This window comes from Polyergus mexicanus, unplaced genomic scaffold (genome assembly GCF_030449975.1).
Source record: "Polyergus mexicanus isolate NDT 795.1 unplaced genomic scaffold, iyPolMexi1.0 SCAF_18, whole genome shotgun sequence".
Classification (NCBI taxonomy): domain Eukaryota; kingdom Metazoa; phylum Arthropoda; class Insecta; order Hymenoptera; family Formicidae; genus Polyergus; species Polyergus mexicanus.
In genome coordinates this window covers 6,064,179-6,090,290 of record NW_027223338.1, presented here as the reverse complement: position 1 = coordinate 6,090,290, position 26,112 = coordinate 6,064,179, and the positions used below count along the sequence as shown (strand labels likewise).

Genomic DNA, 26,112 nt, shown 5'->3' with positions numbered 1-26,112 from the left:
ATATACATTGTTACATCATTCGATATTATAGTGGAAGTCACGTTTAACGCTCATAACCGAAACATACTCAGCTCGCGCATACATCCTATACGATCGGTCACCAATACAATCGCAATCACATATCTCCGACGCATCATCCTATTTCCGTACAATTACGAGTAACATTATCTATGGAAATTGCCACTTATCCCGCGCACGATACAATACGCGCAAGGATTAAACCCGACGTATTCAAACCTTAATACGGACTTTAGTATAAATAGTGAACCGCGGTCTACCTCTCTTGACAATGGAATGGTATATTTCGTCATTAATACAATATAAGAAGTATAACGAAACGCGGGGAAAACTTTTCTTCTCGCGGAGAAAGGGAAGAGTGAAGATGAGAGAAGGGCATCGCTTAAACGACGAATCAGAGAGAGAAAGCGCGAGAGAATTATAATACGAGGCAGCCATGAACGAGGGATGGGGGGGAGTCGCACGACGGAACTCGAAACGAAGTCTCTTTAACCGATGAAAGCGGCGCTATTAGCATTCTACATAATCTACTTGCGAGTGCATTCGAGCAGCGATATACGACGCGGAAGCTTTGCAGTTCGCGAGTACTCGCATAGTCTTCGAACTGCGGCAAGGGCCAATTTGTAAGTTGTACCAACCAACGGGCCGCGGACTAACTTGCGTCGGTCGAAAGTTTTGCATTGGTTTGGCGGATTTGTGATTCTACTAGTGCCTTTACCTTTTCGACGACCCCCGCGTTATACCATCGCATCGGATGTAATATCGCGGATACTCAACGGCGTACCGTTTCGTTATTAGCTTCCTGTTGTATTAATTGAATTTAATCTAATACCCGGATATACCTGACGCGAATATATAATAATGACGAGTTGATATCGAACGCGAGCGACTTTACTTCAAGTCCATTATTTCCATATAACGCTCATTTTACTTCTATTAAACGTAGTTACGCGACGTATATTAATAACGAATGGGAATATAATGATATATAAATGCGAGGAAATGATAAATTAGTTTTCACCTAAGCATAATGAAGCATAATAACGAGGCGCGTAACGATTGCCGATATTCCATTCGAGAGAATTTACCTCTATATATGAAGCGCGACAACGATATAAATGAATCGGGATAATTACGGCCGATCCATTAACGAGAGAAATGAGACGTAGTTTTACTCACCGACCACCTCGAGATAACCGATCTGGCTCTTCATAGGATCCGTATTTATCTGACACATGTACCAGCCTCTATCAGACTCTCGCACTTCCCGTATGTGAAGAAACCACGTTCGGTGGTCGCTGTGAGAAACCGCGATCCTGTGATTCTTCGTGATCACGTGGCTCGCTATCGTCAAGATAGTCTGCGTGTCGACACGCAACCATGCCACCTGAAAAGCACGAAATAAATATTATATACATCATTATCATACGCGCCGCACAATCCCGGAGACTATACAGATAGATTAATCGATATTAAAATCCGCATTAATATTCGAATCGTTAATCGGATAGCCAATTCATGATCGCGGACCGATTATGTACGGTTACAACAACATAATATGGAATTGAAATAATTATTAGCTCGTCGTATACATTTATTATACTATTAAACTGTTGTTATACAATAGTGTGTCACACTGTCCCAAATGTGTTCCACTGTTCCATTATTGTTTCAAATGGATTTATTTTTATCATCTACTTTAAGCTCACGACACACACAAATGTATTAAAATTATGATTAGTTTCAAAATGCATGTAATTTTTATTGATATTTTTTTCTAATAATATTATTTAATATAATTATAATTAATATTTCATCTAAAATAAAGTTGTCATATGTTTTATGTGGCCTTGTCGCAAAAATTCAAATTCCCGTTATATTAAAATGATATCTTACATAGTTTGCATACACAATATAACTACTAAATAAAGTATAATATGCTTTTATAAATAAAAAATATCTAGTTGTTAATATGGCATATATCAGCGATAAATATTCGAGATATGCATTCTCGTTAAAAAAAAAGAAAAAAAAGAAAAAAAGAAAAAGAAAAGAAAAGAAAAAAAAATTCCTTTTTTGTCCCGTGAAATGTACGGCCGAGACCGACATTTTCACTTTAATTCATAAGTCTCCAGCCGACTTTTGTATTCCAGTTCAACGGACCAGCGATTCTTTTCCCGCCGTCTACATTTCCCCAGCGTTCGCCTTCGGATTACTCCCCCCCTCGGTTTCCGGTCCGTCCATATCAATTATAATTTTTCACAGCGCGGTCGCTTGGCGAGAAAAATAAAATGCCGCGAGATCATCCGGGGAGACGGCCATTCTGTTATTATATTATTCCAACAGTTTAATGTTCCTTTATTCGCGAGTTATTCGCACCGCGTCTCGTATAACGCAGTTCCCCGGTTAATTGCCCCCGGCTCGTTGCATACTATTCATGCCAGATAGTCGATCAAGTAATCTATTGTAATTTAGCGAGCGGACGTATCAAGCCACGATACGAAATATAAATCGCGATGAATTAGATATGACATTAGGATAATTATGTATGGATGACGAAGTTATAGTAAATTATAACGATCCACCTAAACTTTCGAGAGACATAATGCAGATTTATATATGCATTTATGTCGCGTAAATGTACTTTGCACGTTTATCATTAAATTTTTATTAAACGTCCCGAATAATGATACCTGAAAGTACCATATATATTTATATGCAATAATCGGCGAATTAATTAATTTAAGCTTGTTGGATATCGTCATGTTGAGCATCGCTCAGTGCGATTTTTATACTAAAAAGCTAAATATCTATATACAGAAAGAATCGAGGTGTAAATGTTATCGACATTAAATAAATCGACCAAACATATTCTTAAGATTTTTCTCCGCCACGTTACCGCGTGTTTACGTCGTCCTGCACGCTCCTCCCGAGCGTAACATTCGATTACGCGATCGGCACGTTTCCTTTGTAAAGCGAGCTTGCGAGCTTGTGGGGAAAAAGAGAGACGGTCGCTTCTGGCGTTTCTTTAAAGTAATCATCTCCCTCGGCCGACGAAACGCGCGAGTCGAGCCCTCGGGGCGCTAAACGTCACCGGCACGTCATCCCAGAAATTATAACGTAAACGAGATATCCGCGGGAATAAATGTTTGCGCTGAAATAGGCAATTCCATTATCTCGTTGCCTTTGAAGATAGAGATGCGTAGGAACGCTCACGCAGCTCGCAAAATGTTACCAGCATCGCGAGAATACGCATTCGGGCATTTGCCCGGTCGTGCATAACATTCGTAAAAAACGGACAAGACCTTACAAAGGGAGCCGAGCCGGCGAATGCAACGATCCCACGTGAAAAGCGCCGTGTTCGCTATTGCCCGGGTTTTTTCGCGGAATCCTGGAAAAAAATCAGATTTTTCTTAACGGTCCGATTTATGGCGTGTACGCGGGTGATGAAATCCCCGACTCGATCGGGCTCGTTTGCGGATTCGCTCGTGCGATCGCGACGCTTAACAACGTTTTTCCTCCCTCAAGCGCGAATAAATGTTACGTCGGCGATACTTCGTACTTAACCCCATAGAGCTCAAATATTAACCTTTTACAGGACGCGCACACTATAGAGTACTATTTTATTTGTCACTCGACATACAGCTGATATACGCGACCGATGGTAAGATGTCAGCTGAAGCGATATTTCATCACTCGGAAAGTGTAAGAGGAAAAGGCAGAAATTGCTTTCTTTGAATTCTATGTTCCTTTAATATTAAAGTTTTTGCAAGAGACCCTGCATTAAAAATTTACTCGCGAATAAAGCTTTCCCATCGAATAAAACAGAAGAAGAGAGAAAACGTTGAACAGGCTCTATTCGTAGATCATTGTAGATACGTGTTCGTTATATGTCTATGCCTTTATTATTCCTTTTTCGAACCGTTCTCGGGCCTAGAAACAATCTAAAGCGAAATAAGATAAAGATGGAAATAGTATCGTACCAAATTGATATCGCGTTATCTGAAAAACATTCGCGAGAGAAAGAATGAGGAAGCTTATTAGCGAGCTGTCTCTCAATTCTCGATTTTAATCCGTCGATTATTCGCTTGATTATCTCAGATGACATTACTGCAAAGTCACCGGTGTGACAGAAAGTCGAGAGAGGAGAGAGAAGGAGAGAGGGTCCGGAACATGTGTGTCTAACACGGCCGACTCTCGGATGTAGATATCAAGCCAGGCGCCTGTAAATCTGCCAGGGACCGGTGTGAAACGCTGGGTAGTTGGATTAGGAGAGGTAGAGGTCGAGGACTGGTCGACCACCTAGTCGGAAGCATCGCCATGAACTATTGCATTTGATATCCACACCGATGAATGGAAACGTTGAGCGGCCTGTCCAGAACGCGGTGTATGCCGCCATCTCCGACCACGATGAACGTGAATGCAGGTATAATGTCCCCGTCGTGCTTCCGCCAACTATGATAACCAAGTATTTACGGCCACGCTCATCTCGCACGAGTTTCTGTAATTTACGGAGACTCGGAGACTCGGAGAAGCCGGCCCGCGTCGCAGACTATGCGTCACAATATCCCCGCGCGTTTTTTCGCACGAGTCTTTGCGACTTTTCTGGATCAGCGGTGAAATGGTAGCATACATTTGCTATGAATTTCGAATAATGTGTATGCTCCTTATCACCGATCTTTGAAAAATTTAACGCTCATAACTTTTGCGCAATTTAGTACACAAATTTTTTATAATAGTAACTTTGCTGTATCTCTTAATGTCACAATCAGTAGTTTAGAAATATTTCGTTATATGTGTGAAAGAAATTTCGATTTGTATAGTTTAGCAACTTTTTAGTTGCGAAAGCTGAAATCTCAAAAGAGTTGATATATTATAGAATATTTTTATTACGATATAAACTGCAATGTGATAAGATTGCAATGTGGTGAAAAATATCAAAAATAATTCTATGAAAAGAAAAAATGGTGTCAATTCCTTAGTTAGCTTTATTTATATGATAGTATTTTATTTTGACAGTTATATTTTTAAGAACGACATTGTTTCAGCATTATACAAAATGTCCTAGTTTCCTCTAAAATAAAAATCCAGATATTTTTCTCAATATAAAAAAATAAAAAAGAATAGTTTATTTTCACACAAGCATGAATATTTGATAAATTTGTTAAGTATTTATGATCCTGCCGTAATACATATACATGAATAAGGGTCAAAGCATTTCCAAATATTAAAATAATGTCAGTTCAAAGATTATCCAGAATTTTTATGCGTGCGCATGTCGAGATATTTTAGCATCTTATATTTTTGTTATTTATTAATATTCCCTCTCTTTCTCATTCATTTCGTTTCTAATAACGCTAATTAACGTCGGTGCAGCTTCCAATACAATCGCATTCCCGGAGGATCTTCCGGAATGTTTGTACAAAGGCCGTATACTGGAAGCCCCCATCCGGCGTAACTTGTTTCGCGCGACAGCTCCCCCGACTTTCTCGACGTCCGCGACGTATTTCAGGAAACATTCGGCTCAATTTCTATTTCTCAGTTTCCGGCTTGAGACGCTTTCTCCCTACGGCGGCTCGCTTGCCGTCCCGTTGGCGGCCTCTCGAACTTTTTGACAGGTCGGTTCGGACAGGGATGCAAGTAGAGATTTCGACCAACTTGGTACGCGCGCGCGAGAAAGACCGCGATCTTACGGTTGTCAGAGATCAGACTCATGTTACGAGAGAGTCGAGATTAGACTAGACTCGTAAGATTAATTTTCTCGAAACGTATATAGTATGAGTGTCGCGAATGGTCGACGACGACGACGCTTCGGAAAGGCGCGCGTATACGAGTTTTACGACTTTACACGAGAAGTCCATCTTGGATACGTATATATCTCGACGCCCGTGGTATCCGGACTGTGTGAGAAAAGCCTGAGTAGAGCGCGTACCCCTTAAATCAATGCTAGCAGGCATTTTTGATTAGTCACGACTGCACAGCTTCATAAACCTTTAGTTGTAACACGAGAGCAAAGTACTTTCCATATATTGTTATTTTCTGTATTTTTTACGACTAATATTTTGAAATTATGCAGCCATGTGTAAAAAAGATCCGCGTGCGAATATATGATAAATTGCTATTTTTTCTCGTAAACATTACTACTAACTATGATAGAGTATTAAAAACTTCAAGACCTCTCTTTTCTTCAAGTTTCTTTCAATTAATTTTTTACTAAAAATTTTGCTAAAGAAGATCAAAATTTTTAAAACTTTGTGAATATTCAAATATTAATAGGTTTAAGTTTATCCAATTTTTCTACACCGCAGTGGTACGAGGAAAAGCAAGCTTATAAGGAAAATTTTCAGATTACGCGTAAAGATCAAATATCAAAGCTTCGAGTTGCGAAATCTTCTAGCGACGACCCCTTTGTAAATTCGCGTTTTCACGCAAGATACATATACATAAATATACGAATCCTGCAGTGCGAGTCGAACTAAATGACGCCGGAGGAATTTCGGAATTCGGGTTTCTTACTCGTAGATGGAATATTAACTAAGCTCGCGCGGGCAAACAAGCGCTGCTCGACTATCCGGCTTGATATAATTTCGTCGCGGAATTGAATTCCAATACGCCACTTTCCCGTCCGCCGTTATGACGGTTTTTTTTTTTCGTCGGATCTTATCTGCGAGCGCAGATAATCGGCTCGAACGACGGAAATGCATTCTGCCACGATGCGCTTGAAGGGATCGGGATTTCATTACTGTTAGCAGGCGCGTTCCGCCTCTCCCGTTTCGCGGCTGCATTGAAATAAAGTTAGCGAAACGCTAACCACCCATCGAGCCATCGTGGCTCCACTTTGCTAAAAAGTACTCCTTTCCATAAGTCACTCTGGCTCACTGTACAAAGTCTCCATTTGATACGACTTTCCTGTACGACGTAATACGTTCGATCTCGACGTAATCTCGTTAGGATCGTAGAAACGGATCGAATTGTCACATCTATAAATAAGTTTGCCGGATCGTAAACACATGACATGTATATATATATTACTCATTAAGAACGTATGACGGTGCACATGCAGTCTTAAAACCCTATACATATATTGCTTAGACTGAAATATTGAATTTTCAGCAACATGTGAACCGCCGCTTCAAACTTATAAACTGACTTTCAGAATTGATGTTACGTCATTTTAAAAATACATACTTCCACGGTCTAAACTTGAACGAAAATTCTGAACAAGACTGAAATGGATAATGCACATGGAAACCGATAGTTGCACCGATGGTCGGAAGAATGAACGAGCCAACGGTCAACGAATTGTATCCGATGTGCAATTGGCGCGAGGGGTTTCAACACGGGAGATACAGTATAACCCTAGGGATGATAATGATGGGGATATTAAGGTAATTAAGGTTCTCAAAGTAGTCGACGGCTGTTGCAGCATTAGATACGGCAGCCCCGAGGGACTGCCCGCAAAATGTCAGTAGGAAATGTCATACGTATGTGATTCCGGCAATATTCTCGACGTTATACACGTTACATACATACGCTCTAAGGCTGTTCAATCAAAACTCCTTTTATGTCTCTTTGTTACGGTTATGCGCAAAGGGATATAAAGATCAAACTTAATTGCGCCGCTAATGCGCAATTTAAATGCATGCATGGCACGGCAGCAAGATTCCTTTTCTTTTTCGTGAAGATTTCCCGACACATATTTTTAATTTAAGTTGAAAGTGATTCCTCTCTCTCTCTCTCTCTCTCTCTTTGTCTCTTTCTCTCAGCAGGTAAAAGAAAGATATTTTTGCAAATTTTAATTAACATTGCAATTACGAGATATACCTTTGCATTTTTATCCCGGAGTACTTGGTGATGCGAATGAATGGATGTAAATGTCACGAGTACAATTATTTATAATTATTTAAATGGAGCACTATATATATATAGATTAACATTTCCTGTAAGATGAAAGGTGGTATGAAATTGAGGTAACGTTCGCGTTTAATATTAAGCTAAAGATCGAGAATTAAACCTCATGGCCTCGTTATAATGCACAATCTAAATAGATATTTGTCCCGCGGGTATCCGAAAGAAGACCGACAATAATACAGAAACACAGCAAGCAGCATTGGATTCCCCGTGTTCCAAATCTCTGTAGCAATTATGCAGCAAATCGTGCCGCCCGTAGCAACGTACCATTAACCAGTAGAGATTAGACATATTTACGTTTGCTAAAGGAGCTTAATATTAATCGACGTATGTAACGGAAATATAGATAAATGTTTTATATAAAAAATACTTTTACGTAAAAATAATAAAAGAAGACGGTGTAATAATGATTCTACACATAAACACACACACACACACATATCTTTATATGTATTATAAGTTTGTCAGAGCGCGAAATAAATGTTGCCATAATTTTGCGTATATTCGATAATTTACAATAAATTCTATTCATTATAACGATATTCAAGTTTAATTTTAATTCTACTAATTGATTAATTTAATACAAATAATATTGTGTATATATATATATATATATATATATATATATATATATATATATAAAAGGGAAAGTAGGGTAAAATCGGGTGTCTTTTTGGATTTTTCTTCGTAGAAAAAATCTGAGAGTAAGAAAAATTTTGCCGACCGTTAGTAGTCTTTAGTGAATCTTAAACTATAAGAAAATAAGGCTGGTTGCTGGAAAAAAAAAAAGTTTGGTTACCAAGAATAACAAGATTTTGTGAAGAAGTCAAAAAAATACTTTCGTCTTACCGATAGTATCAAACCGGATACCCATTTAAAAATATGCAAAACCGTGTAATTGCAAAATCTTAGATTTATTTTAATCAAAATACACAATATAAGGATGTATTCTCTATTAACAAGAATCACAAATAAAGATATTCTCTTGTTCGGCATTACTGCAGAATTTCCTTATTTAACTTTTTAACTTTAGGGATCTCAATTCGCATTTGCTTCCCTATATTTATCTGTAATGTGACACAAAAGTACGAAGGATCAAAGTTAAATGAAATTATAAGTAGTCGAACGCGACTAACGAAACGTTCACTTTTTAATGTCGATCAATGATATCGCGTCGATTTCATTTCAACGATAGCTCTTCTTCATCTATCGGTTTGGTTCTTTGATTAATCAATTAGTTTAGTTCTCTGTGTGACTGTGTTCCCGGTTATGCACCGCTCCGCAAAAGGATGGTCATTGAAGCTTGATTGTTTCAGTAATTTGTGTCCTAAATGCATATCGATTTCAAGCGCCGCGATAGAAGATTTACATGCTTAGCCCCTTTCTCTCTCTCTCTCTCTCTCTCTTCGTATGTATTAAATTATAATGCCCGATATGTCAAACAGTAAAATAATCTAACAAACGCTCCTCTGTCATTGTCATCAAAATTACTGTCGTAAAATATTTCACGAACACGGATCTTATATGAATCTTCAAAGGATGTTCTAAATTCCGACGACATCATTTTCTTTGTGCCCTTTTACACTCATTATACGATATGCTGTGTAGACTAAAAGCAAAGCTAACTGCTACGTTAATTCTCTATTTAAATGCATATTTACTTCATGAATAACGGTCTAATACCGATGCAAGCGGCAATCGCAAAATTTCTCGACTTCACCAATTAAATGGCCGTAAATGATATGTCCCGTTCATCTCTCTTTTTTAAACTTTTGCAATGGACACAATTCATACTTGTATGTTCACTTTGGCTTAAATGTCGGTAAAACAAGATCAAAGCTAATCTTTTATACTCCTATATCGAAAAATTTGTTCAATAATTCTATAAAGCTCACCGAACCATGATATCGATAACATTATTGTATCGAGACAAGAATCGTACGTTTCCCTCCATTAATCACGTTTGCTTTCCAATTAACGCGATCGATTGTACGTTATAAGGTTGCCAAGAGTTATGTGTCACAGTTGAAAAAAAAAAGAGAGAGAGTCCAAAAAGGGATTCGTCTTATAAAACTTTCAAATTCGTCAACTATTTATTTCAACGACATAGCTAATACGTCTTAAAAATTAATGCAATTTTTGCAATAAACATTACGTCTCATTATTTTTGCTCAATTATTGTCAATTACACAAAGAGTAATGAAGATAAATGTCAACGCGCGAATAAGATATACTAAATAAGATACAAATATTTTCAAAGCGCAATTTTAACATGACAGAAAATTGTACGCGACATAAACAGTAAACACATATATTTTTCGGAAAAAACAAGCGGGAGAATAAGTGTGCCGCTGTTTTTCAATCCCGATTGCGCGACTGGACAGAAACAAATAGGATCGTGACGCAGCCAAGTACATCAGTACATTTGAGCGGTTACAGAGTTAATAGTTTGTGGATTTAATCCGGCGAATTCAGTCACTATTATATAATGGCACGGTAGATCGTTCTGGAGAAATGGTTGAATCGAGTGAGAGAGTCCCGGATTAGCGGATGCATCGGTGCTTACAGAGGGCCATGATTAATCCAGCCTTATGGCCCGAAAGCCGATGAGTCGGGGCGGCTTGCAGGCAGACGAAGCGAAACGCGGAAACGACGTCGTGTTTGCGAATTCAGATTGATCCGCGATCCTGCCAGATGCAACTCCTCTCAACGACGTGTAAATTCGCTTCCCCCGTCGTCGGAATATAAATCGTCGGTGAAAATGAGTCGGCGAAAGCACGCCGAAGAAATACAACCATCTCGAAACTGAGTGCCAATTAGACCGCCGACTTATCGGAGAATCGAATCGCGACGGAGATACTGATATCGATTGCAGAACATTAACGTAATGAAGAGCCATTATCCGTCGTATAAAGAATAAAATGCTGAATAAGCATATCTTGTTGTCAGCTGCATTATATATTTATACTATTTTTCAATTCTATATTATTCCAAGTAATTTCATCAGAGCTAGATAATATATATGTATTGTACCATGCGTCATTAAATTTGATGATAATTAACGTACCGCTGTTATTAATGAACCAAGTTACGTTGTCCTACTTAGTTATGTCACGCGGCATAATTAATTAATTGCTCTAATTATTTAAATAAAATTAACTATTGCCGCGCAATGTGAAACAATAGCTATTAGCTTTTTCGAAGAATTTTATGTGCTTTAACTCGCGATTAAATTATGGATGATGATTGAAAGGGAGGAATAGATAGCGAGGGGCAATAATCGACTATGTGGCTTCGAGTTTAGTCAGGCATTAATTAACAAAGTATAGTTATTCGACTCGAGTAACCGAATGCGCAAAACTAAACTTTGTAATTAAAATTTAAATGGAGCTGATAGCTCTCGGTAGAAACTATAATCTTGAGAAGATGTTCGATCACCCGGTCAACCTATCTATTGTATTCTCAGGCTATAATCTAATCTTGTCGATCTATTATACAGTGTCGCTATATATTGAATATTTGCAATTATGCATTGCAAAAATTTAAATGAATTTAATCTCCGCCCGCTTCTCCCCTTTTCAAAGAAAAAAGATGTAATTGCTCGAAAAGCAACACAATGAATGATTTTATTTGATTAAATTTCAAACATTTGGCAAATTAAATCTCAAAAAATTAAAAAAAAAATGGATTTTGAATTAAGCAGATAAAGCACTTTCGTCAGCTTGCTAATACATATAATGTTAATACTTTCATCGCATATTGATTTCACAAAGTGACGTAAAATATTTGTACATTTGCAGCCAATAGTGAAATGCATTTGGGACATGAAACATGTGTTTGATGACAGGGAGGAAGCTCAACGCACGTGCGGGTATCGCGAGTCACATGATAAGTGAAAGGGTTAATGTCTGCGGCGCGTATTACGTATAAATCGGCGCGACGAGAGTCTGGAGAGGCGTCGTTATCTCCGTATCGTGACGATTCAAGCCTTCCGGCATAGCTGCGGCTGTTATCCGTCATCTTAATGCATAGCCGGAACACCGAGCGACGCACCACCGGCTTATAAACGGTACGATTATTCCACCCTACTCCTACCCCTTTCGCGTCCTCGTCCTCACGTAAGCAATGTCGAGACCACGGGACGGGGGTCCGCGTGGTCTCTATAAATGCATCGATTTGAATTTCATGTTGGGCGAGCCGGCATACGGGATGAATAGTTTTCAATACCTTTGCTCTTGTCGATCCTTCCCGATTCCTACACCGCGCATAAATCTCTTTTCGCTCTTCTAAATGCTGCTATTTTGCGAATTTACAATGATTCTGTAATTATCGCATCTCTGTAATTATCCCGTAAAATAGGGCTATCTGAATATTAATGCACAATTTATTTAAAGATAGATATTTTTGAGATATATAAGAATATATATTTCATAAAGCCTTTTTTCTAAAGCGCGATTAGTATACTAACTAAGAACAATGATAATTATGTTACATTGAGCTGTTTCACATTATGATCGATAATTAGAAGCCAAATAACTAGAACCTATCGCTCTCAAAATTAATTAAGCAGCCCTCAATTAATTCTCGATTGACGAAATATAATTCAAACGGAAGCTACAGTCTGAACGACGAATAGATATATCCAATCATTGCAATCCGGATAGCATTATGCATGAAACAATTATATCATGATACACATTTTAATTGGGCTCAGAAGATGAGAATATTTTTAAATAATACAATATTTGCAAAATGTTTTATACTTTACACTTATGTGTGCATGTAACAAAAATATATATTTATGTAAAATGTATATGATTGTGTGTATGTGTGTACACATGTGTACCACTCCCACCTTCTCTACGCTACTGTCATTTTTATAAATTCTTTGATAAAGTGAACTACTGCGTAGTATTGTATATATGTGTGCATCTAACGAATAAAATTTATTCATATGCATCTATCATTTATTTATTATATACGATATTGCACTTATAATGCAGTAAAAATATAATAATAGGAAAATAAACTCAAAAGCATCGATTGCTTTTTGCAAGAATTGCTTCTTGTTAAAAGCATCTCTTCATCAAAAATTGTTCAGCAATTATTGTATTATTTATTGTGTAGTTGTAACAAGTGGTATTTAATGCAAAGAAAACAGCATTTTTATTACAGTTCACAAAATTAACGCTTCATTATTTAAAGCGGCTTTTTGTTTACCATGCAATAAAATATTCTCTTTTCTGCAACTTTCTTAGTCACGCTTTTCTAATGCCTTGAATGTCAAACAAGTGCGATCTCAGAAAAATTCCTTGGATAAAGCTTATTTATATATTAACTTTGCACATCAACCAGGAAACGAATAAAAATGTAACTTTTCTTTTTAACGAGAATTTATGCACGAACTCTGATGCATGACATATTTTTGCAAATTCGCGAAAAGTTTACGCGGGACGTTTGCATTGAATATATGATTATTAAATCTGTGATTATTACGTCATTATTTATTGAACAAATATATTTTTAGATATACCAATATGTATTTATTGTACAGTGTAAAACAATATATTTGATATTGGAATAATTTTTAATACATGAATTTCATGCATTAGAACTTGTTCGAAATATCTCAGCGATACCGTCAACCACTATTCATGATTATTTACTCGACTCCACTCAATATTTTAATCGAGGCTGATGAGCAACCAATTCTAAAGATAAGAATTTTTCTCGAACTCCTCTGTGAGACGCTATTTTTATTTCACGTGGTTTTCATTCCTTAATTAGTACTTCGTGAAAACCATTACCTACCTAATATTTTCGCTGAACCTACTCTAGCTGAATCGCGAATAAAAACTGAATGAAATCGCCCTAGCTTTTAGCTGGTAAGTATTCGTTTTTATATTTCCTTGCGCAATTTTATTAATTAATTAACTAATTGCTGCGACTGTGCAGGAGGATTCTTCGGACCATTTGAAGTGTGGTAATGTGTAAAGAGAATTGCGGAGAAAGATAAAAATTCACTTTTCGTTTCGGTTCACTAACGAGGTCAATGAATTAAATAATTCGCTCCGTATCATTCAATGTTTTGAATCTCCTTTTGTGATAGAATATTTTTATGAATAGTTTTAATTTTTTATAACATTGCACGTGTATTAATATACGATACAAAGTTAACGGCTTTATATAAAGTTAATTGCGAAAATAACAATCTGATCTAATATAATAGAATTAACAGAAATACTCCTCCCTCCCCCTCGAGATAATATATAAAAAATTGAAGAAGATATATTATTGACTTTTAATAAGGTAACAATTGCTTTATCATAAAGAGATTTTCGCCAACCGCTGCACATTAACATGTATTGATAATATTTTCCAATTAAAATTACGAAACCGTCGCGTCATTTAGCTAAGTGACTTAGCACCATTTAGACACTTGTTATCATGAGGTGCATTCGCGATGTTACGAAATGGTCGCGCAGAATTTCCGCGCAGCCAGTTCCTAACTACTTATTCATGAATTATTCTCCTAAGTACGCTATAAAAACACATTTTATGATCTCACAAAGCGAAACCTGGGGTAGAAGAATGTATCAGCTGATAAGTAGCTTCAGTCATTAAATAATTTTACGATAAAAAAAGATTCTATTTTTTTAATTTTCAGATATTTGCAATATCTCGATTTTAAAATTAAACTAACTTTATTGAGATTTTTTTCACGACTAGTTTATTAATTGATTACACATTCTCGAAAAAGTTCAATACTAAATTATATTAAAAAACATGATTGATTTCTAATTAAAAATCAAAAAAGTTTACATTTTTATTGTAAAAAGTAATTTGATTGTTTATCCGATAACGTTATTTACTATTAATTAAATTGTATTGAAAAAGAAAAACGGTTTTTGCAAGAATTTGCCAAATAAAGAGATATCGCGACAAGCTTAATTGACACATTAACGGCACATTCGACACTTGATTGAAAGAATCAAATTACCTTATATCCGGCGAGATCTTGAACAACGCAGGACAGGATGGCTTCTCTTCCCACCGGCGCAGTTACATTGGTTATTGGCTCCTTAAATTTAGGATCTAAAAAAGAAAATGAAATTATGTTTTAGAAAAATGCGATTATATATAACGTGATACAATTATATACTTCATTCATATCTTTATGATAAGTATTCAAAAAAAATCATAAAAATTTTTAAGGATTCTCTTGTCGATATATATACATTTATTGACTTATTATAAACTCTGATTGCGTACACCGTAAAATGTATACACACTTTTAAATATTATTCACTGTATATATTTTTGATTCGTGATAAAATTTTACAAAAATAACAATTCAATTTAACTTATTTATTTACTAAGAATAAAAATAAAGGGAAGTAATTAAATTTATTTCGTCTCAACTTTCCACTTAAATTTGATTAATTTATACGTTTAAAATAAATACGAATTAATTTCTGAAATTTGTTCAGTTTAACAAAAATTTGACAGTTTAACAAAAAGATCCAGATTAAATAGCGTCGTCTAATTTATTGATATCTAGAACAAATATTTTATCACGTTTTATTAATAAATTTTCACATATATAGCTTCTATTAAATAAATTAATTAATTAAATCTTATTATTTTATCTCTTTCGAGATTTTATATATATAATAAAATATTCTTTTATACCCTTATAAAAACATTTCATAAAATTTAATATGCCTTTAAGTCAGAGTCAACCTAATTTTTTAACGTTCTTTAACGTGCACTATTATTGACATATAAAATACGTCTCCAAATGTATCTAGCGTGAAGACGTTAATACCATATGGGAGATGCAAAAAAAATTATATAAAATAGCGATATAAAATATGATATAGGGAGAGGCAAAGGGCACCGAGAGGAGAAAAATGGCCACCAACATAGCGTGAAAGATAAATGCACGTTTGGAGATTGCCCGTTGCAGATTTATCCCCTAGCAATCTAATGCAATATTATTGGATGCACTCGATGTAGCACAATGCGATTATTTCGTACGCCCTAGGCGCACCAATAAAGTGAGAGTATCAAAATGCATATCATATTACGAGTACTTGGTGTGTAGACGTGGAATAAGGAAGACGGAAATCTCGTGTTTGCGCAGGAAACGAGCAATGATCGTTGCAATGGCGGATGAACGTAATTTGAAGTGCAAGTTAGTCGTGGGTAATTTGATAACATTGGCATTATACACGAACCTTGCAAGGACATTGACCAATTCCTATCGACCATTTGTAATATCGAAGTTGAAATATGTACAATAGAACATAATTCATCCGCGTGCAGCGCTTTTATGGTAAAAAAAAGTTCTACATTTCATAAATTGAAATTACAAATTTTGAGCTCTCCGACGGTATATCAATAAAAATTTTCGTGGCGCGAAATTAACACACGGAATAAAATTGAATTGCAAATTGTATGAAGTACAAATTGATTTTTATTTGAATCGATAAGTTTTTTTTTTTATCCTCGTTATTGAAGCGAAATAAATTGGTTAAATTGAATATACGTGTAATAAATATATGTACATGGTAATCGTAAAAAAGAGAGTCGAATTAAATTTGCCGCGTTGATATCTTTACAAAATATAAAATGTACAGTACAGAGGAAAAGCACACAGCGCGCATAGAAAGAGGTACAATCGCCGCGGACGTACTCAATTAAAACATATATGTATATAGCAAAGTATATGTATCCTCCAATATGTATCTTCAATATCATCGCTTTCCCGATAACAGGATTGTAAATAAAATACAAGCCACCCTGCGCTGCCACAAAAGCGTCATCTGTTTCTCCATTAACGGTAACACGTAAACGTCAACATCGATCAACACGGCCAAGGATATTCCTGGCGCCGGTATATTGCCGGTATATCGCCGGTACGAAATTATTCCGGCGACTGCATTACGATATTGTCCATCAAATCTCGCCCGAGTCAACACGATAGACGTACACACAACCCACCCAAGTCTCTCCGCGTGCGAGTGAGATCCATTAAAAGGTCAACATCGATCAAGAGCCAAAAATGCCCCACGGAGATTGTTTGCGAGGGATGTAAGCCGAACGAGGGCGTGGTGCGTGAGCGGGAGGGATGAGAGAGACCAGCGAGAGAACGTAACCATGGATGGGTCCTTAATGGGAGCGTAAGGGAACCATAATTCCGTCGACGGCCCCCCTGGCCGTCTGGTGGCCCTCGCGGGAAATCGCGGCCGTATTAAGACTCTCTCTTCGGCGGGCTTTGATGGATCGAAGTTGCCCGAAAATGGCCGATTCCGAAATCCGGAGTGTTCCGACGAAATTGGCGAGAAGAGAGCGAACGCACATTTTTCCAGCGGACAATGAGCGTAGAATGACCCATGAATGACGGATAAGCTTTTACCACCATGTATACGTATTTTCGATAATCTCGTTCGCAAAAGAGACTAGAGACTTTTATCCGAAATCGTGTTCCACATGATTAACTGAATGAAACTATAAAAGGATCACGGGCAGATTAATTTCTTGAAGATACTCGCTTTTTAATCAGAAAGCTCTAGACTAAGCACAATAATTAATAGCCAAATATATATAGAAAACATAATTTTATATATCGTCCTAGACACGACGACGAAGACGCGATATATTTATTCTTTCGTGCTAGAATTCGTAATGTGATGAATAATTACTCCCTTACCGATGATGTTTATCGGGAAAACTTGGTTTTATCTCACAGCACTTAATTCTTATTACGATGTGCGCTATGATAATCGGATTTCCCATTTACAACTTCCATCACATTTGCATTGCAAATCTCAACGATAACGTTTACGATAATGATGCGTAATACGCACTATGAAGATAAATTGTAAATTTTATCAACAGTTAACGGCTTGAACCAAGACAAAAATTCATCCCCGACATCGACAATTCAGAAGTAATGTGGACCTGCATTTTTCACAAGCCTTACCCGCCGCGCTTCCCGGCATATTGTCGCCCGACACGGCATTTTAAATTATAGCCGACGAAGCGTATGTAAGTAATCCAATAGTCGACCATTTCGAAAAAAGCGAGCAAGAAAAGCCAAGCACGCGAGAGTTGGGATACGAGAGGGTTGGAGGGCGATAAAAAAATATCACGAGCGTTCGTCGATGCACATCGTCGCTAATGCACTTTACGGGCGAATGTCAAAATATCAACGTACGGATTTCGAGCACGAAAACCGACTGTGCCTTAAAAAAAAAAAAAAAAAAAAAAAAAAAAAAAAAAAAAATGTAGTTGCCACGACATTTATGATGCGAAATAAGTGCTCGTTTATAATCTCACTTGTGTGTATGTGTGTGTGTATACAATCACGGCGCATAATTCGAGAAAAATATATGTATAAGCAGTGTGTCATTATAAGAAGAATACATATATTTTCGATACACGTACACACACGTGTGTGTGGCATAAAATTGATTACTATGATTAGTGAGAAAATACGTCGTACGGTTTAAAAGTTAGAGGTAAAGATAAAGGGTAAAGAGTAAAACTTTGCTATAAATAAAATGACATTAACATTCTTATAATTAATCTTTAAAATAAAATATTCGCACTAGTGTTACCACATATCAGCGATATACCATTCATAAATAGACTGGCATCAGTAATATCCCATCCATACATAAATCAAGAACCTGCCATTGCTATCACCCGTTAAGAACCCGCATAACTGAGAGCCAGTGAACCGCGTTAAAATACCCCGCAACGCGGCATTTCTCACCTCGACGATCGTGCTTTCCTCGATTTTCGTCGCTTCGGCTTACGAATGGAAGCGAGGTCAGACGGAAGAACATGAGAGACGAAAGATCGTGATTCTCCCTACGAGAGGGGAGAACTTAGGAAGCGTCTATTCGCGTGCTACCGGAAGATTATTTTCACGAATGAGGGTTAGAAATCATTCGGGTGGTATATATACAGTTTTTCCGAAATAATAAGAATTTCGTCTGCTTAAGACCGACAAGTGTTTACGCCCCTATTTATGACGACGGCGTAACTTCTCACGGATGCTTATGCCAGCCGCTGGCAAATACGCATCGCGAAATCCCCAAAGCGCGCGCAAAGTACTTTATATACCTGCGCGGCTTTTCTTCCTCGCCCTTTCGCGCTTGTTTGCTTCCGATTCTCGGATTCTGGAGCTCGCCTCTTTTGCGACTTTATTCGCATATAGTCCCGTACCAATCTCAACTCTCATTATCTGCCACGTTGCGGCTTATTTGAATTGATTCGTTCTATTCTGCCACTTTCTGCATTCACCCCCCGTACACCCTGTGCTCTTTGAGAGAGATTCCGTTTCTCATTGCTCGTTATTCGAAGATAGTAAAATGCCGTCAATATTGAAAATTGTTTGGCTTTCATCTATCTGCTCGCGATTCGATTATTCGTAAAATCATATTAACGTTTGTTTTCTCGTTATCCTTGTGACCGATCACGATTAATACTTCCTTTCTCATAATAGTTAAATGTTTAAATAAGAAATATTTATAAGTATAATAATTGTCTAGATCTCTTTTTCATATTTACGATTAAACATCTGATTGTGTGTGACTGATATCGCTGCCCAAAGGCTACTTAATTAAAAATTATTCGCTCCTTTTCTCATCCGTCAAGTAGAGCATTTCCTTCCTTTTATGCATCGTCTAATTCAGCGCTTGGACTTGTTCGTTTTTGTACCCTCCCGCGCCTCTCCTTTTTGCACCACGGTATGTCTCTCATCGTTTCCCAACCCCTTCTCATTTTCTCAAGACTCAGAGCCTCTCGTCCGTCTCGTCTGCACGTTCATTTTCATCCCCTCGTTCCAGTATATCGCGGCTCCTCGTCAACCCTACGCGGTACAAGGCGTATAGTATAATAACGAGCTATGAACAGTGCAACGCGTCGACCGCGTTTATTTCACTATTTCTAGAGTCTAAAATATCTCGTTCCTCTGAAATCACTTGGCGCGAGCTAGCAGTAATTTCCCTCTCCGCGCATCTTTCGCGCATGGCTCTCGTTGCAAACGGCTTAATGCCTGCAACGGTAACTCATTCGAAACTCATTCCTCTTGAGAAATAGTTTGAGAGAATCTACGGGAAATACGAGAAGAGGATCCGTGTCCAATTTCTTGTAATAATAAAACAACACGAATCACGAATTGATGCTCCCCATTAGTCTACTGGAAACAAGCGATTGCTCGCGACAAAAGAAAGCTTTGAATTTTCATCGTCGTTAGTATTATATGTCAAGTTATAAAGATATCGTGCCGCATAGTCCCGAGTATTTATCCCGTTAATATTTAATTGAGAACAATAGTTATGATAGAAATTGCAATATCGATCTACAATATGTATCCAAGTTTGAATAGAAAAATATAAAGAGGGAAGCATTTGATTTTCTCGCGGTGCGAGAACAACGATGCGATGACTTGCGAATATTCGCTCTATATCTAAAGAGAGGTTACGGCAAAGCAGTTAATTATTCCGGTGTCGTGTCGTACAACGGGACAGTATGTTTGTACGCGATATCACTTATGTCGCCGCGTTTCTGTTTTATTGCCACCGGGATGTGTTGGCAAAGAAGCAGCATGTGATACTTGTAACAGATTACATTTCGTGCCGGGACACACTTTGTTATCTGGCTTTACACTTTCATGCACCAGGAACGACCTCACGTTTCCTACCTCGTGTCGGTCTATTTATTTTGGCCACTTGGGTTTTCAAGACGCTGTCAACGTGTTCGTGACAGCGAGCTCTTTTCAAGTTCGCCAATCCGGCCAAACTATTATTGTGTAATGTCAGCTGATATATATTGTACGTATGTAACGCTGCCTGCGACGGTAAAAATATTCCGAAACTGTGTACGCGAGAATACGCCTGATAGATACGTTTTCATATTATTCAAAATGCCGTTTAATATGTGCGAAATTTAACGGTGAGTTAATATATCGCTGCTGCACGATTACGATTTCTCAACAAATACAATATATTTACAGACGAGACTGCCGTGTTTGTATCCCTATCAAAAATACGACAAGAAAAAGTTATATGTGCAGCAAATTACGTAGGATTGCATTAAACATAGATACATAATATAGAGAATAACATATTACAATTATTATAATTTGGTTTACACATCATACTAAATAAAATCGTGCAGACATTAATATGCTTTTAAATACAATTTCAATATAGGATAATGTTTGATGTATGTATCGCTGATGTATTTCTGACAGGGAAATCAAACTTTAGATATCGCTGATACAAACTTTTATAGCGCAGGCTATTTAAAACATATCATATCGCTAGAATGGCTCAGTCAGATATTCAATATGGGCATTTTGCATCCTCGATCTTGTGAACTTATGATTGTGGTAATAAACCTACATATATCGTATAAATGAGTTTATAAATGTATATATTATCCAAAGCCAAAACAAAAACAACAAACTTGTAATTTATATATTTCGCATTTAATGAATAAATGATGATGCACCGTAATAATTCGATACGCGTGGATTTATAGAACGAAATAAATCAATCTCCTCCGCATTTTTATATCCTCTCTTTTAATGATAGAAAACCGCGGGAGTCTTTGTCAAAGAATGAAATAAACGAGCGAATACGTATTAAAAACCAATCAATTTAAAGTATAAGTGAGAACATTCTATCACTCTGGCATTCGACTGTCTTGTCTCGGTCGTAAAATTAAAATATGAAAAAACTGTCAGCAAGTTATTTCTATTTTGAACTTCACTATATTTGCTTTTATATATACCTTTGTCATAAGAATTAATGCTTGAATTAAACATTCGATAAATAATAATGAAAATTTTTATTAAGCACATATTAAAATCCTATAATTATATAAGTAAATTGATACAATTATTTTAATGAAAGCGTATCGAGGAAGTAAATTATATTATGGCGTAATAAAACTGTCGAGTAAACGTACTAAAAGGAATGAAGTTGCGCTACTCTTAAAAAAGGGAGGCAGATTTAGTTTCTTTCTCTCCCTTTTCCCTTCGCGATCCCGAAGGATAAAGAATCTTAGCTCGCTTGCACGATTCAATTACCCTCGGCTTGAAAAGCCAGCGAGGGAGCATGTCACCAAAAAAGATTACCCGCGACAATAAAAATATCGCGTCTCATCGAGGGATCCACGGCGGCCTGACTTCGTATATAAAACGTCTTCTACCGTCGTCGGACGATTCGCATTTCCGAGGGACCTTTTTGGTTCAGCCTAAGATGATTTACATTCCAGGTTCCTCCGTTTCAGCCTCCCCTCTCACTTCCCTTTCCTCCCTAAATCGTTGTATCCGTCGGCGAACACTATAACTAAAGGAAAATGCACGATTTCTGACAACACCCTCCGTAAAGGCTGGCGGTGAAATCTCGCGGAATGTATATCGCGCGTACACGCGCACACGTTAGAATACTACGTGCTATAAGTTATCCACACCCGGCAAACATTTGTACAATATGTTATATTTTCTATTTCCCGACGAGCGTTCGCCGCCCCCGACTTATCCAGCGCATACGCTCGTTCGCGCTCGAGCGATTTTCATACCGAAGGAAAATCGAGCTTCCCGTGCGTTTGCTTACATCTTTCTTTTCAGACCGTTCGGCTTTAATCCGAGAAATTATAAGCGCATAATGATCCCCGCCCTGGCTTGGGACACAATGAATGTATAATGAGATATAAAGACAAGAGAGAATGCGCGGGCCATGCCCCGCGGTTTTGCGGCCGGCTATTTCCTTAGAGTTCATTCTCGACGAATGAAATAGTCGCGTATGTCTTTTCATCTTATTATGCGATAATCCCTCGAGATAAAATTGGACGAAGCTTTACGACGTGACAGAGTATTTGAGTTAGCGTAAAAATACAATTACATAACATATTCGAAAGAGGTTCAACTGCCTCTTTTCAAGATTATTGAATGTACTTACGTCACTTGACAGTTAATAAAATTTCCCCTGAGAAATTATTTTGCATAGAAATTACTTTTTCAAAGCAGATCGGTATACGTATAACGATCTTCATTAAATTTGGCATGTCAATCGACATTGCGTGTCATATAAAAGGGAAAAAAAAACAGTGAGAGAAAAACTGGATCTTAATTAAAATTCGAAATATCTTCAAAGTTTTAACGAACCACGGAATATCTATGATGAATTATTAATCCGTTGCATTTTCTCTAGCACGCTTCTCCGATCATATGGCAAATAAATATTAGCGATTTCATTACAGAATTTTGTTGTTTAATAACAAATTAAAATATTGAATAGTATAATTGAAATATTAATTAAAATAATGCATATCGTATTACTTGAAAACACCAATATGCACAGATTGCAAATTACGATACGATCCGTTATCAGTTCGAAATAAAATCAAAGCAAAGCTGATTGAATACTACCAAATGTATTGAAATTCGCGTTTTATTTTTACTTCACACAATTCCATATTCAAACTTCAAAAACGACATTAAAGAGCTTTGTGGAAAAAAAAAGATTTTTGCCAATAAAATTCGATGGAAAATTCGTCTAATATTAATAGCAATTATTGAAACGAGTATAGATGAAATTATCTATTAGCGTTAATCGTCCGCTACGTTAGCGACAAAAGATCAATCGTAATTTCTCTGCAGATACGCCTCGGCAGATACCTTTGAGTCGAGTAACAGGATCGAATTAGCGAGCCTCTTCATTCGCCGTGTCGACACGCGTTGGCAAACGTTCCATTTCGATGCCTCACTGCTGTACGGAACCAAAAGTTCGGCCCTCCGACATCCACTTTTCTCCCTCCCCTCAGCTTCCGCGCCGTTCTCATTTCTCTTAATTGCATACGGTAATTATTGTTTGCGCGCTAAATACGTCGTCCCAACACGCGTAGTCGACTAAAGAGTTCTCTCTAAAATTATGGTGCAAAATTTGTCATAACGTGCACAAACGCTATCAGGTTGATTTTAAGATAAATGAAAAATCACGACGTGGACATGGAGCGCCATACATAATGTATATAATAAAAGAACGTAGAAATAGACATCTTTTCCTCCGCTTTTTGTCGACGTGCAAGGAGAAAGTCTAGAAGATAAACCAATTATCTACGGTATATGATGTTAAGCTTTTCTTTCCTCTTCTTACACGGTAATAATTATATTGCGTATTCGATTAGATTGAGTTGGATTGAAAATCATATTAATACTTGTTAAGGAAGATATTCAGAAAACGCGAGCGACACTATTTCACGATAGACACATGCGTCGTATATTCAACATTCACCTTGTATTTCATCTTACCAAGAATAAGGCTGCGCTTAATCCCACGTGATAATTATTCTTTACACAGCGAATACAACAGTAAATACAATCAGCTGTCTAAAGTTTGCGTAATAATTTCTACCTAAGAAAGGACATTGATTTCACCACGGAGAGAGAGAAAGAGAGAGAGAATTACAACTACTTTCCGCTCTGTACCTGAATCCACGTGAATTATGCCGTATTAAAGGTATAATTAGCATAAGAGAATGAGCATGAGAAAAGTGACACAGCCGACAACTTAACGCGCGACGCGAGTATAGGCGGCTAATTATCCGTAATTAACACCATGGGGGTGTAGCTAACGGCCCCTTAAAGTCCACGTGACGGGCGTCGCGGAGAAATAAGACCTATAAAACGGAGAGGCACGTGAGAGAACCCGAGGGAAAAAATGTGATATAAATCGCAATCGCAACGGCTATACGTCATAGTACACACTGCGGCGCGTGACGTAATAAAACGCGTGCCCGCCAGATCTGTTAACGTACTCCGTACCGTCTTACTCGTTCTACGATGGGGGTTCGTCGATGGCGTGGAGTCGACAGTATCCGTTCTACCAGCGTCATTAAGCCCGCGATGCACAATGGCCGGCCGTGAGATTTTACCGCAGCGAGAAGAGATTACGGCGACATGCCCGCGACTTTGTTAACGTCCGTGCCCATTACGAGCGGCATTTGTTCTCCCCTTGTTCCGATCCCCTAACTCGCTCGAATCCATAGGAAAGGGGGAGAGCGTACCCTGTTCAATGTAAGGAAGAATATAAAAAACGCCTCTACACGATTTAACGAATGTAAATAACTACGCGCAGTTTGTACGCTTTAAATATCCATTATATCCGCTCGATAAATACATCTCGTGACTCTTCAAAGGCCGCTCCTCCTCCTCCGGTTCTTCTCGCAACGTGAGATTTAATCGCGCGTCGAAGAGCTTTCTTTTCGCTTTCGAAAAAATGCCGTGAAAAACGCACAATTTCTATAAACAAATAGCGCTATCTTATCTAAACGCCACTGTGCGATTCGATTTTTACAATCGCTGCTATTTGTATCGTTAACATTTGATGACACTAGTATTGGTACTGTTGACGTTAACGATGTGTGTCGGTCTTTGTAAATAACGGGTGGTCTTGGCCGCTTCGCAGAATCGTTGGCGGAGAGTTGACGGAAGAAGAGAAGCGATCCTGTAGAAAGGAGGAAGGAGAGGATGAGAGTGAGCGAAGAGGACTGGCGAACGAGAAATTGGAGCAAAGTTGAAGTAACTACCTTCGAAGAACAGACTAAGTTACTGCCGATGGAAGAGGTTATTAGAGGGTATATACGAGAATTTTATCTCGCTGCCGCTATTTTTGCGACTGCACGCCGGGTTAAGAAACCGCGATATGTCGGCGGAACCGGAACAGGAAGTTGGGATACGGCCAAATGTGTGTCAAGCGCGGAACTTGTGTATTCCGGGAGTTATAAAATAATCATGAGACAAACAACGGAATATTTTATTTGGATTTTTCTATTTGGATATGCTCGTTTCCAATAATGGCGGAGCATCGCGATTGCGCCGCAATGAGTTTGAACACTTTTAAGCGAGTGAATATCAATCTTTCAGGAAGAGAAAAAGACGACGCGCGCTGCCTCTATAGCCTCTATTTTTACATCGAATAGCTCGACTCTTAATGAATAAGATATTTCAACGGCACGACATTTTACACAGTTTAAAGACAAAAATTATTTATCTCGATCTCAACGAAACATCTGTGACATCGATGTTCATTTTAGAATGATGAAGCAAATATTACGTTCAGAAGTACTTCGATATTATAAACGAATTCTCTCAGCAGT

General features: G+C 37.7%; 1 protein-coding gene across 4 annotated transcripts in view; it reads right to left on the bottom strand.

The window, feature by feature from the left end:
* LOC138941018 (neurotrimin) overlaps positions 1–26,112 on the bottom strand; it is a 153,784-nt gene that overhangs the window by 41,769 nt on the left and 85,903 nt on the right. For all 4 annotated transcript variants that reach the window (XR_011448107.1, XM_070310284.1, XM_070310285.1 and 1 more), the window contains 2 exons: positions 14,930–15,024; positions 1,198–1,405 (listed from right to left, as the gene is read on the bottom strand). Coding sequence is in view for 3 of the 4 variants with exons in the window: in XM_070310284.1 (XP_070166385.1) it covers positions 1,198–1,405; positions 14,930–15,024 (303 nt within the window). In the remaining variant the exon portion in view is untranslated. The remainder of the gene's footprint in view (positions 1–1,197; positions 1,406–14,929; positions 15,025–26,112) is intronic.